The sequence below is a fragment of the Mus caroli genome, unplaced genomic scaffold (genome assembly GCF_978045245.1).
Source record: "Mus caroli unplaced genomic scaffold, Mus_caroli_1 scaffold_8, whole genome shotgun sequence".
In the NCBI taxonomy this organism is placed as follows: domain Eukaryota; kingdom Metazoa; phylum Chordata; class Mammalia; order Rodentia; family Muridae; genus Mus; species Mus caroli.
In genome coordinates this window covers 36,509,892-36,524,442 of record NW_028227263.1, presented here as the reverse complement: position 1 = coordinate 36,524,442, position 14,551 = coordinate 36,509,892, and the positions used below count along the sequence as shown (strand labels likewise).

Sequence of the window (14,551 nt, the reverse complement as noted above, 5' to 3'; positions counted from 1 at the left end):
GGTGTTTATATAGAATATAGTCCTGGAAGGTAAAGATAGCATCTATGGCCCACCCAAAGGCAATCTGTTTTCTAACCAGAAACTGTTTTTGTAGAGCATATCTACTAGAAGTCCTTGAAAAAAATAGTATCTCTTAAATGTGAGGACACAGTCTCAGTGTTTGAAGCCTATACTGAGGTCTTCTTCACAAAACCTCATGTCTTTTTCTAGAATCTATGAAACTAGGCTATACATCTGAATATCTGTGTCTTCTCAAAATTAATATCAGAAAGCCTTGTGATCTGGGATGTAATTAGGTCAAGAAGGCAGAGTTCTCATAAAGAATTAGTGACCCCATAAATGGAATCCCATTGACCTCCCTCACCTCTTCAGCCATGTGAGGACACTGGGAAATTATAGAAAAGGTTTATATTACATACCAAATCTGCCAGTGTCATATCCTTAGCTCACTTCAGCCTAACAACAATTTTTCTGAGATTTTATTTATATTTATTTTATGTGTTTAAGTGCTTGTCTGAATGCATATCCATGCACCATGTGAGTACAGTGCTCCTGGAGGCCAGAAGAAAGCATAAAATCCCTTAGGGCTGAAGATATAGACAGTCGTGGGCTATTATATGGTTGCTGGGAATTGAATTTGAGTCCTCTAGAAGGTGTCCAGTATTCTTAACCATTGAGCCATCTCTCCAGTCCCCCTGACAACAATCTTAAGAAGTATTACTATCAGTGTTATTGTTCATATTCTCACATTGCTATGATTTTACAGAAAAACAGAACCCTGCAACAGTTAAGTGGTACACAGCTAAGGAAGAGTATTTGTTAGGCTCTCAAGCCTTCCAAAAGCATAAGAAAGGGATGGTGTCATTCGTCCCTTCCTGTGGCCCCACAGGCCCTGTGGATTTCAGCTCACTCAGGAATTACCTAAGGTGGAACCATGGTGTTCCACATCAGATGAGCCTACGAACATCTCTTCTAGTAGCTGTTTTACAGCCCCCAGGGAAGGCCTGCCCTGACCACCTCCACCACCGCTTACCCACAATATCTTCATAGGCATTCTCTTCTAAAGTGCTTTTGGATCCAAACTTGGGTTGACTCTCAGTACCATTCTCAGTAGGAGAAGAGGGATACAGGGATTGGAGACTGGATGCATCCTCAAACTCGAAGGATTTTCTGTGGACAACAAGAGCAAGATTCAGTTGGCTGAACCAGATCCCTCTGTGTTGCTGAGAGTGGCTATGGGAAACAGTGAAGACCAGAGGCCCTGCTCCTTTAGCCGGTTACTGTATCCCTGAGTAAGAAAACAGATAGTCTGAAGGGTCCCATGAGTGACTGTAGTGTGCTTATCCTTATAATACCCGTAAGAGGTAATAATTTCCACAATTAAAAAACATCCTTTCTTCCCTTCCCTTCTCTCTCTCTCTCCCTCCCCTTTCTCCCCCCTCTTTTCTTTCTTTTTTTTTTTTAACTGAAACAAGGTTTCTCTATGTAGTCCTGACTGTCCTGGAACTCTCTCTGAAGACCAGGTTGGCCTCAAATTCAGAGATCCACCTGTTTCTGCCTCTGGAGTGCTGGGGTGAAAGGTGTGTGTGCTATGCCCAGCTAAGAACCAACTCTTATAAGTTGTCCTCTGTCCTCCACATGCATGCCTAAAATAAAAATGCAATACAAAAACATGGTCAGATGCCATGTCAATATACCTGTCCTGTGTCTCTTATTGACCCTCACAGTAGTGCTGGCACATTTTGTGTCATTTACAAAGAAGGAGACTGAAGTGAGAGAGGCAGGATTTCCCAAGGCTGCCTCTTTCAGGGTCTAAGCTTCCAACCACAACCCTGGCCCCTCAGACCTAGAAGCATCATTTCTTGAGAAGAGTCTACAAGTCCTCAAGGAATAGAGTTCAGTCTCCTGAAGGGGCTCTGAGCAGGCCATAAGGGTTTGACACTGGAAGGTCACTTCCAGGGCTGTCAGAGGAAATGGTACAGGGTGGTTTGCTGACACGAGAAGGGCTGAACCCTCAGAAAAAAAGGTCAGCCCTCTTCTTCAGTAAAGCCAGTCCTCTGTCCCTTTCTATGCCCCAGAAAACCTACACTGCCGAATGGCAACCATAGCTTCTTGGACCCTGAGATGTCGTGAGGCCACAGCACTTCTTCCTCTCCCCTCATGTGAGTTGGGATGCTGGCTGATGCATTTCTCTCTCCAAGGCATGGCCCTCCCAGTAAAGCCAACTAGGTGAGCAGGGCAATCTGACACATTTTGTTGTTTTATTGTGTTTACTTATTTGAGGCATGCATGTGCAAGTCAGAGAACAGCTTGTTGGTTCCTCTCTACCACATAAGTCCTCTGAATTGCCCCTTCATGTCCCTCGGGGAAAGAGGAGCATGACTGAGCCTTCTTATCCACGAGTGTCTCTCCCTTCCAGTGACATCTCCTCTTTCTTGTTTATTGAACACTTACCTTCAGAGCCCTGGGTTGCAAGTCAAGGACTGACTACACCCCCCTCTTCAGCTCAGCTGACCCCTTTCAACATGACACAACACTTCTTATCCTGGCACTCTCTTGCGGGTAATTATTTTTTACGCTCTAATGAAAGATTCTTTTTTAAAAGACTGGTCTTATATTTATTATTTCCAGACAGTGTTTCTCTATGTAGCCAAGCTGGCCTAAAACTTGATATACAGACCATGATGCCACACGCACAGAGACTGCCTGCCTATAGCTTTCTGATTGCTAGGACTGAAGGCATGTGCCACTGTGCCCAGCTCTAAAAGGCCTTCACATGCCAGGGTTTCTTAGAATTCTGTCTGTAGGTATCCTGTCCTGATATGTACAAATATCCACAGTCAAGTACTTTATTCCTGATACCTCATAAATTTCTGTCTTAGCCAAGATTTCCCAACTAAACAGTCAAATACTGTATAAATGAGATCAAGTCTTCATTGGAGTAAGAGCAGATTTGACATCTTATTCAGGTACCACAATGAAGGTTAACATATTACCTCTCATCAAAATAAATACTGTCTATTTCCAGGACATATGAGATTGTATACATGTATGCACATGTTCATGTAGATGTGGAAGTCAGACGTGGTTAACTTCTTTGATTATTCTCCACTTTGTTTTTTGAGGTTTGTTATGCTTTGTTTTGTTTTTTGAGATAAGGTCTCACTCTGTAGCTTGGCTGGCCTGAAACTCACTATGTAGATCAGGCTGGCCTCAAACTCATAGAGATCTGCCTGCCTTCCAAGTGCTGGGATTAATTAAAGGTGTGTGCCGTTCTTGTGTGCCTTGTTTCTTTGAGACACAGTCTCTAGAGCTCATAGCTTCAGCCGGGTATCATACCAGAAAATTCCCAGAAGGAAAGCAAGCTGAATGCCCAACCAATCTTGGGATATATAGGATAAAGGTAGGAATTCCAAAGATTACCTGCTTCCAGACTGTGCCACAGAATCAGGTTAACAGGGATCTTTCAACTGAACAGGAACCAACTGTTCTTCAACTGGAAGCTCCCACAAAAGGTTGTTCTTGGATTTGGCCAAGAAGCTGGTGAAATATTTTTGCATATGCCTCTCTTTCAAGACCCAAGACCCACCCTCTGAAACAGAACCAGGCCATCTGTACAGGCTGGAGGCCTCGAGAGACAGGAATCACTGCCAGCATCCCTATTGTAGTGATAAAGTCCAACCCTCTGAGAAAGCTTCACTTAAGGAATTAATTTGGGGGGGGGGTTTATTTCAGCTCACAGGTTACATCATTAAGGGAAGTCAAGACAAAAACTCAAGTAGGAATCTGGAGTTAGGACCTAAAGCCTGGACCATGAAATAATGCTGCTTGCTGGCTTTTCCATAGCTTACTATCAGCTCTCTCCCTCCCCACCAGTCTCTTACTTCCTTCCTTTCTCATTCTTTGTTTCTTTCTAAATAATTTTTTCAGATTTACTTATCTTATATATATGAGTGTTTTGCCTATATGTATTTAGTGTACCATGTGCACTCCTGGTGCCTGTAGTGCCCACAAGAGGATGTTGGATGCCCTAGAAGTGGAGTTATGAATGGTTGGGTGCCACCATAAGGAGTTAATTTTTAGTGCAGGCACTTCATGTGGTTGTGAGGCTAATATCCTATCAGTCCTTCAACAGACTGTTTTCTCTAGAAGACCTAAAATGACGGCAGTTTTGACCTTCCAGTGATGGGCTAAGGAATTGTTAGCATAGCTGGCTCTACACTAACAAAACCTCCCAGCACTGGCAAGAGTGGCTTTCATCCTTTCTTCCACTCAAGAGCTGGAGGACAGGCCTGGTGGTGATACATGACTTTAAACCCAGCACTGAGGCCAAGGCAAGAGTTTAAGGCCAGCCTGATCTATAGCAGGTTCCAGTTCAGGTACAAAAATGAAAGGAGGTATGTGTGTGGTAGTGGGGAGCAGGAGAACCATTTCTCTGCCAAAACTGGCAAACTAGCAATTAATTACTCAGCGCTTCAGAGCTTGTAGCATACGCCTGTGACCCAAGCACACGCTGCTCTTGCTTTTTCCATTTAAAAGAATGCCATTAGGTCCTGCTTCCTGACACAGGAGCACATGCCTTACCTGTTCTGTGACTTCCGGTGACCATGCATGTCCTTCTTGGGCCTCCGGGTGACTGGTGGGGCTGGGGTAGAAGGCAACGGGGGTGGAGCAGCAGGTTCGGGTGAAGGAGGTAGACCATTGCTTGGCTTAGTCTTAGGATTCTTGTCAGCCTCGTACTCAAAGGTACGCTTGGGTTTGGGAACAGGGTTCACAGCTGGATCAGGGGAGCTCTTCGGAGGCAGCAGCTGGGGACTGGAGCTATTTCCAGGGGTCTCTGACTTCATGGAAGCACTGCCTTCCCTGTCCAGGGGTGGGCCTGCCTCCCCAGCAACTCCGGCCACTCCTCCTGCCCTGCTGCTGGGGCTTACACTTGCAGTTCCTGTTGGCTCCTCCAAAGTGCCCAAAGTTCCAGTCTTCCTCCTCCCTTGGTCTACACTGTAGCAGCTGCTAGGGAGCTGGGGGAGACCCCGACCAGGCTGCTCCTTTAGGGCTTGTTCGATCTTCTGGATCCGGCTCAGCACTGCTGAGCTCTCTTTCCTGATGCCATGCCCCCTGAGCAAGGCACTGGGCTCAGTCCGGCCTGGACGCTTCTCCAGCCGGTATAAAGAGTCCCGTACAGGAAGTGCCTCTGCCTCCTCCTCTGTCTCGGGGTAGGAGCACTCAGAGAAGGTCCTGCTCATCCTCCGGAGGCCTTTGAAATCAAAGGTCTTTTCTGAGCTGCAGGGGGATGGCACCACACTGGGGCAGCCCTCACTGACCGACCACTCGCTCCCAGGGCCCTCCCGCTTCTCTCCACACAGACTCATCCTGGGTGAAGCCTCTCGGCGACCTTCCCATGCTGAAATCTTCTCTCGGATACCCAGGCTATGGGCTCGGGTACCAGTGCAACTCAGCAAGACACTCCGAGACCCGGCCCCTAGGAATGGGGTGCTCTGGGCAAGCGGGAGGCCAGCAGCCACACCTTCTACATCCTGGACTGCACCCTGGACAGTCTCCTTCTGGTCCTCTCTTTTGCGTAATGAAGGGGTTCTGTCCAAATAGCTGAAGCTGGTAGCCTTGAGGGGACAAATGGGTGGTGAGGTCTCTGGGGAGGGATCTTGACCTAGGAGTGAAGGATTTCGAGAATGCCGGTCCTTGAGGAGCACCTGGGATTTAGAGTGGCTGGGGTACCTGCAGGCTGAGGTTTCACTGTCACTGAGTGGGTAGATGGGACTTCTTGGTGGGTATAAAACTGGAGGTGGAGAGACTGACTGAGACCTAAGAGCAAAAAGAAAAAAAAAAGGAAAAGGAAAAGGGTGAGTGGTCTAAAAACCAGGGGGTCTGTGTTTCATTCTGATGTTTTGTTCCTGCAGAAGTCTCAAAAATACTCTAAGCGCCCCCCCCCCCCATACCAATCCCATCACTTGGGAGATGAAGGCAAGAGGATTGTGAGTTCAAGGTCATCACTGGCTACACAGTGAGTCTGAGGCCAGCCTGAATTAGTATGTACAAAACAAAGAAAAAAATCCTTCATTTAATATGTATCTTTAAGGCTGTCCTCAAGTAAAGAATAGCTCTTTAGTCACGGCAGGCCAACCTCCACGAGCCTTTCTGTCCAGCTCATTCTCAGAGTCCTGAGTAATATAGAGAGCAGAAGCCTATTCTTTAATAAAGCAGAGAATCTGTCAACTAGAGACAGTAAGAACATGTACTGCTACATGGCCAACTGGCCCTCTTAGAAGAAAGCACACAGTGCTTTTTACATTATAAATATTCCTGAATATGGTATCAGTGAATGCAGATAAGAAGAGATGCTAATGAACAACTCTCATGAACTGCAGCAAAACAACCCCAACATATTACTTTCTAAAGTATTCCCAAATATATATGCCAAAACTGTTTGCTCTTTAAACCCTTGGATATCTCCCCTAAGACTGTGTTACTACTACAAGATCCTACTATCCTGACCAGAATTAGGCTCCCCAATGGATTTATAAGGGTTAGTCAGGCCCCTCAAGAAAGAGTCCTTTCCACTCTCTCATAAGGTTTTTACGTAGCTCTCCCCTATGAGAGTGGCTTCATATCCAACAAGCCATCTTGAAATCCATACACAGATCTCAGCTAATGTTCCTAAGGACATGAACTCAATTTACCTTCATGAAAACTCTATTAGGTCATTACTACACATTATTATTTTCATGATGGAAATAAAAAGACAAGAAGACTTAGAGAAATTACATATCTCACCCAAGGTCCCTTACATGTTAAGTAGTGAAGCCACAATATGAGTTTACACTACACCAAGTTTTTCTCTAAAGAGAAGACAGTACCAAAGGACTCTAAGTCCTAGCACAGAGATACTTGTACACCCATGCTTACTGCTGTGCTGTCTATAATAACTAAAAAGTGGAAGTAACCTAGATCTCCATCAACAGATGAATCGTCTAAGGCAATGTGATACATACACACAACGGGATTTTACTCGAGCCTTAAAGAAAAATGAGATCATGGTATCTGCAGGAAAACAGACGGAATTAGAAATTTGTTGTTCTTGTTGTTGTTTTTGTTTTGCTTGTTTTTCGAGATGGGGTTTCTCTGTTAAAAGATCCCTGGCTCTCATAAAACTCACTCTATAGACCAGGATGGCCTCAAACTCACAAAGATCCACCTGCTTCTGCCTCCCAAGTGTTGGAATCAAAGGCGTTGAGCCACCACATCTGGCTTAATATTTTGTTGTTTGAAGTTTTTATATTAGCAAAGTGACCCAGGTACAGAACTACATGTTTTCTCTTCATATACAGATCCAAGATTACACATACATTCATACATAACACATGTACTATGGGGGTCACGAAAGTAGAAAAGGGACTCTGAAAGTAAAAGAAGAGGTTTAGGGTAGAAAGAAAGGGTGATAGAAAACATGTATGTATTCAAAGTCTATAATCAAATTATATGTTAATTTTAAAACTTTTTAATGGAGAAATAAAAAAAAAAAAAAACAACAACCAGTAAACAGTAACTTCTTCCACCAAACATAGCTCACCAGAAACCCCTATGGCACTGGACACAGCCCAGTCTAGAACACAATATTTATAAGGATCAGGGGACTTCTCTGCTAGAGATCTTGTCTAAGGCATGTGGTCTGTATCTATAAAGCCCTGTATGAATGTTAAGCAAGAATGAGAGGAAAAGGTAGAGGTGAGTGAGCTTACTGAAGAGAGCGAGCAAGCATCCTCTCAGTGCATTTTCTGGTGTCTACTATGATAATCACTGTCAACCCTTAAGAACTCTTCTTAAACAGTATTAGCTCAAAGGTGGTAGGAATTTGCTAACAGTGAACCCACAGAAGGTTTGACTGATCAAAAACTGGGCTGTCCAGCTTCACAGCCTCCAAAGTGTCATGCCATCTCTAGGACAGCAGCCAGCTGCTCCTGAGCCAGTGGCTGTCACCACTTGCTCACATACAAAACTGGAGCTCTGGTGAGTCACGGATTGGCTGACAATTCCCTGTTAGGTCACAGCCTTTACTGACCTGACCAACAGGAAACCTCGTATGCTTAAGTTGTTTTTAAAAGGGCAAGTCAAACAAGAGCCACCCGCACATGTACATAGGCATAGAGAAGAGAACTGCAGTGCACAGCCAAGCTCATGAACAAAGAGCCTGCTCAGCGAGTAAGTGGGGACAGAAACCTCAATTCTCTGTAGTGGGCACTGGCAGAGCAGTGAGCTTAAGGAGACCCCAGCCTGTGCACAATGGTCAGGGGTTCCCAGTCTCTCTTGTTTTAAAAAGGCACAGATTAAAAAAGGGGGGATTAATCCAGGCCCCTATAAAGATAAGTCACTGGGTTCCACAGAGAACTCTGTTCTGGTGATTCTCAGTGGAGGTGGGAGAAGGGCCTCCACAGGTCGCTGCTCTCAGGTCAGGGACAGGCTCAGAAGAATCTCCATTTCAAACAGAAGGCTTAAGGAAAGATACAACACTGTGGACAGATGTCTGGATGCTTGAATCTTTGTAAAAGGTGTCTACACATCACTGGCATAAGATAACACTCAGTCTTGATCTTCTGGTTCATTTTGTTGTCTTTTATCCCTAAACAGATTGAGAGAGAAAGTAAGGCAATTCCTTGCCTATCAGGTGAGAGAAAATGATGGCTAAGCTAACCAGTACCTGGATCCAGAGGTACTCACAAGGGCAAACCCTTCCTTGGTGTCTGGTCTCCCACTCCGGTGCTTTCATTCTCTAGACACACTGCAACTAGTGGCCCCTTGGTTCCAATTCAGAGGTTAACAAGCAGCTTCCTAGTGACTCCGTGTGCATCTATACACACCTCAAGTGTGAGGCACAGCTTGGCTCTTCACTCACACAGTATACTCTATAGCAGGTACACTCCAGGCACTATCGTAGGCATTCAGACTCAGCAGAGAGCAGAAAGACAATGCCCACTCCCTTCTCTTTCTTTTTCTGTGTGTGCCACCTAACAAAGTTGGCTTTCCTTGGCCATCCATCTGAGCTATCCCTATGCCATTTTGTGCTTCCTTATCTCTGGTTTTACCATTATAGATAAAGAAGGGCCAAAAGGTCTATGTTTCTCTCCTCCTCCTCACATCCCGACCCATCCAGCTCCCCAACACACCTACATTGTCCATCCCATCAATTCTGCTCCCCACACCTCTCACAGCCCCTACCCCCACCCCACTGCTGCTGATACTTCCTCTGTTCAGCTCTTTTCTTCCCACCAGGGCTGAAAACATTCTCTTGATTTCACGTTGCCTTAGTCTGAACCTTGTTCTGGTCCATCTTCTCATCTTGCTGAAATCCCCCACTATCTGCAGACTAAAAGCAAAGCTGACAGGGTCCCCATGATTTGGTTTTTACTCAGTTTGCTTTCCTCTCCTCACACTGTATATCCTTCCACACCAATCCTGCATTCCAGCCAAAGGTACATCAAGCCTCTAGATTTCTTTAACGCTACACTCTTCACCCAGGTGGAACTGGCCAATTTTTAATCCCTCCACTGTGGCTAGAAAAAATATCTATTATGATATAATACTTACAAGGGTATCCAACCTTGACATTACAACGTGATGTCATTTATAAATATACTAGACCACATTCATAAGTATCCTGGGATATATGTGGATCATAAGCTGCAGGCTAGACATGTCTATATCAGACTGTTTACCAACATATCTCCTTAACTAGTCACAAATAGACTTATTTGAAAGTATGACACTATCCTATTAGATCTTGTTATCCCCTGCACCTAAATGTAATAATCTTTTATATTGAGTAAGTGATTGAATGAATGAATGAATGAATGAAAAGATAAGCAGTGAAAACCTTGGTTTCCTTTATGCCTGCTCTAGCCTTTGTCTATAAATGTCCCTGATCAACACAGAAAGATATACAAAACATCGAGTGTACTACTAAGGCTGTCAGTCCAAATCCCTCCCCCACACAGCAACAATTGAATAGCAGACCAGCCGCCTAGACATCTGAATCTGGTTCTGTCAAGTTCCTTGTTTTGCTTACTGCAGGTCACTTATATTCTCTAAATCTTGAGTTCTTTATAAAACATTTTCTCTAATTATCTCCAGGCACTAATTATATGACTAAGATGGTAACAAGTCATGAAAATGAACACTATGAATAATTCCCAAACATCAAGAGAAGTACAGACAAAAGCAAATACAAAGCCACTAATACACACCCACGATGTTGCTCTCTGACAGCTTACTGTGTTCTCAGTCCCAGAGCCTGCCCTGGGGAGGCAGCCACTGTGGAGCTAGGTACCTTACGTGCCACAGCTTGTCAGCAGCAGCCAGTTCTATTGCTTGACACGGACACAGATGCCAACACCATGGCAAACAACTTGCCAAAATAAACATTTTCAGGAGACAGGGAGTTAGAAAAACAGATAAAAGCAAAGGGGGTGGGGAATGTACACAGGAAATTGAAAAGAATGTAAGAATATAAACACACATGCATGGAGATAAATATTTAAGACAAGTAAGTCATTTTTTTTAAAGTGTATGAACTGAGGTATGGAAATAGAACATATTTAAAGAGAAAGCAATGTGTGTGTATGCTTCCACACATGCAGACAGAAGTTGTGCTTTAAAATGCAAACTAGTCCCTTTGCTGCAAATATTACCCAGCCCTAGTGTGGGCCCTCTTTCCTTCCTTCTTTTGCTTTCTTTCTCTTTTTCCTCCTTTCTCTCTCCTGAGGACAGGGTCTCGTGTGTGCCTGGCTGACCCTGAACTCCCTATGTGGTTGAGGTTGACCTTCAATGACCTTCAATTCCTGATCCTCCCGACTCTGCTTCCAAGTGCTTGGATTACAGGCATGCACACCTGAGTCTCTTAACGGCAGGAAGCATTTGTGTCAAAAAATGGCCTACATATTACTAAGTACACCCAGAACTTTTCTGGAGAAGGCTGCCAGTGCACTTCTAAACTCTGCTCCCTTGAAGTTGCAGGTAGACTTGGAGTGGGGAGATTGAGGGGATAACCAGAGGGACTACTATAAGAAAGGAAAAGGTCACGTTGGAAGGAAGCATTTGGGAAAAAGTCCTAGGTGCCACGTCCCAGCAGAGGCATCAGGATGTGTTGTGAACACTAGAAAGTGAGCCTTCTTTGGGGGTAGGGGCCACTCAATTGGTGTTCAGTGTGCTTCAAACAAAGATGCCTTGGAGTTAGGCATTAACCATTCTAAGGCTGCTAATCCGAGATGGGCTGTTGCCTCCCCGAGTATGAGCATTCTCCTACAACTCAATGATGGCCTCAACTCTGGGAATGGCATTCTCAGTGTGGTCCCTGTACTGTGAACACAGGAAGAAAAAAAAAAAGGAGGAACATAGCCTGAGTCCTATCAGCAAGACGAGTATTTTGTTTCTTGGCCTAAAAGCTCAAAAACTTCCATTGACAACCCACTCCAAAAGAGTTCCAATAGAGAGGTAAGCATGGGGTAACATATTGGCTTTACTGCTCCCCAGTCAATCTCAAATGACTAAGAACCCGTAAGGGTACAGAAGGCCTCAGGCCTCCATTGAAGCTACAGGCAGGCCGTGGTCTACAGAGACTTACAAGAAATCTAAGAAAGAGGTTGCTGTGGGTCTATGAGTAAACTGTCCTTTTTACTCCCACAAAACAACATCTGAGCCCTATCTGTGCCCCACTTGGTCTTGGAAGGAAGACAGGAAGTTTTTAAAGGAAGTTCATGAGCTTGGACTGCAAAGAGCAGATGACACTACACAATGAAAAGAAGACTTTGAATCTCTGAGATATAATAAAGCAGACGGAGGAAAGTAATCATCTGTAAGAGTGAGATACTTCTTATTTTATACGTGTGTGTGTGTGTTCATGTATGCTTGCGTGCAGAGGTCCAGAGGACAATGTGCAGGAGTTATTTCTCTCCTTCCACCCTGCGGGGCCCAGGAATGATCAAACTCAGGTCATTCAGCTCTGAGCTTGTGGCAAGTTCCTTTACTCTCTGAGGTCCCTTGCTGGCCAGAATGAGCTATCTTTTCATAGAAAAGTATAGGTAAGGTAACTTGTATGCATTCTGTCATATCCCATGCCCACTGACTTCTCTCAGCACACTCCACCCCCTCTGGACCCCTTCTGCCTTACAAGTTACCCTCCTACTTTCATTAAAAAAAAGAATCCACTGAGGTTAATTAGGGCTGCCTGCATCAGCATGGGTATAGGATTATTTATAGGAGCATGGGTTACACAGCAGAAGAAAAATAACTCCCTACCCCAGCTGCCACCAACTACCATAGCTCCTAGGGGAGTGGGGACTCCTCAGTGCCATCCTTTCCATGATGCGGTGTTAATAGCTCAGGTCTTGGGCAGGGAACCACAGATGGTGTGAGCTCCTGAGTGCAATGGCCACTCACGTCTAGAAGACAGCATTTCCCAGTGCTATTTCTGGTCCTCTAGCTCTTACATATTTTCCACCCGCTCCTACACTATGTTCCTTGAGCCTTCGAGGAAGTAATAAAGTGGGCCACTTAGGGCTGAACACACAATGAGCTTTTTTTTTTTTTTTTTAAAAGCTACTAAGACCTGGTAGTACATGCTTTTAATCCCAGCACCAGGAAGGCAAAGGCAGGCAGATCCCTGTAAGTTCCAGGATGGCCTGGTCTACAGAGTGAGTTCCAGGATGGCCAGGGCTAGACAGAGAAACCCTGTCACAAACAAACAAACAAACAAACACAGTTTTTGTTTTAAAAAAGGTAACTTAGAGGGCAGAATCAAAAGGCCAAGGGGCTGAGGTAGAAATAAGATGCCCAGGCAACAGGACAAGATCTAATCAAGGACTCACAACAGGAATGACCACAGCAACTCTTATGAAAAAGAAAGCGTGTAATTGTGTCTTGCTTACAGTTTCAGAGGTGTCATCAGTTTCAGCATGGCATGGAGCATGGTGGCACACAGGCAGACAGGTGCTGAGAGGTCCATAGCCTGATCCTCAGGCATCAGGAAGAATGTGCTATGGGGCCTGGCTCCAGCTATTGAAAGCTCAAAGCCCATCCAGTGACAAACTTACTCCAATAAAGCCACACCTCCTAACCCTTCTCAACTAGTGCCACTCCCTGATGACTAAAGCATTCAAATACATGAGCCTCTGGGGACATTCTTACTCAAACCATCACACCTTGTACATACATGGCCCTGTGTTCTATCCCCAGGACTATGAGGGGGAAAAAAACCAACCAATCAAACAAACAAACAAACAAACAAACACATAAAATCCCGTAGCTTATCAGCCTCCAAACGCTAACACCATTGCATACACTAGCAAGATTGTGCTGATAGGACCCTGATATAGCTGTCTCTAGTGAGACTACACCGGGGCCTAGCAAACACATAAGTGGATGCTCACAGTCAGCTATTGGATGGATCACAGGGCCCCCAATGGAGGAGGCTTGAGAAAATACCCAAGAAGCTAAAGGGATCTGCAACCCTATAGGTGGAACAACATTATGAACTAACCAGTACCCTGGAGCTCTTGACTCTAGCTGCATATGTATCAAAAGATGGCCTAGTCGGCCATCACTGGAAAGAGAGGCCCATTGGACATGCAAACTTTATATGCCCCAGTACAGGGGAACGCCAGGGCCAAAAAGTGGGAGTGGGTGGGTAGGGGGATGGGGGGAGGGTATGGGGGACTTTTGGGATAGCATTGGAAATGTAAATGAGAATTAATTAATTATAATAAAAAAAATCCCGTAGCTTCTTAGGCTAAAGACATAAAGTATCACATATATCCTTGCCTTGCTCTTTTAGGATTCTTACTCTTGGTACTCCGGCATCATGACATAAAAATCATGGGCTTATTCTCTACCTGAGGTCCCACTGACTGCTAATGCTGTCATTTCAGATCATTCTAAGCCTAACCATTTTGTTATCTTAAAAAAAAAAAAAAAAAAAAAGAAGAAGAAGATTTATTTATTTATTTCATGCATGTGAGTACTGTCGCTCTCTTCAGACATGCCAGAAGAGGGCATCAGACCCCATTACAGATGGTTGTGAGCCACTATGTGGTTGCTGGGAATTGCTCTCAGGACATCTGGAAGAGCAGTCGGTGCTCTTAACCACTGAGCCATCTCTCCAGCACCCCATTTCATCATCTTTAACCTTTAGGCTACCCTAGCTGATGCTGCACTAGGGATAAACTTTATGGGATGAGCCCTATGCAATTTACAATTTATGAACAAAATAAATGACATACTGTTTCAAGCCACTAAGTCTGTGGTCATTTGTTACACATCAATCAATAAATGGACCGTCTCAGTTAGGTTCTGGGAGAGCATCTCAAGCAGCAGAGTGGCTGAGGTGGCAGGTCCCTCTGTGTGGTAGTCTATCATGGCTTTGCCAGGCTTTGCAACACTTTTACCCTATTATCCTCAGCTGTGGTGTTTGTTTGTTTGTTTGTTTGTTGTAATATGTATGAGTGTTTTGCCTGTATGCATGTGCACCATATGTCTGAATGCTCGGCGA

The 14,551-nt window shown here is 44.7% G+C and overlaps 1 protein-coding gene across 5 annotated transcripts in view; it reads right to left on the bottom strand.

Moving 5' to 3' along the window:
* Dennd2b (DENN domain containing 2B) overlaps window positions 1–14,551 on the bottom strand; it is a 149,205-nt gene that overhangs the window by 27,823 nt on the left and 106,831 nt on the right. For all 5 annotated transcript variants that reach the window (XM_085841414.1, XM_085841413.1, XM_085841412.1 and 2 more), the window contains 2 exons: window positions 4,585–5,820; window positions 1,034–1,170 (listed from right to left, as the gene is read on the bottom strand). In XM_085841414.1, coding sequence (XP_085697540.1) covers window positions 1,034–1,170; window positions 4,585–5,820 — 1,373 coding nt within the window. The remainder of the gene's footprint in view (window positions 1–1,033; window positions 1,171–4,584; window positions 5,821–14,551) is intronic.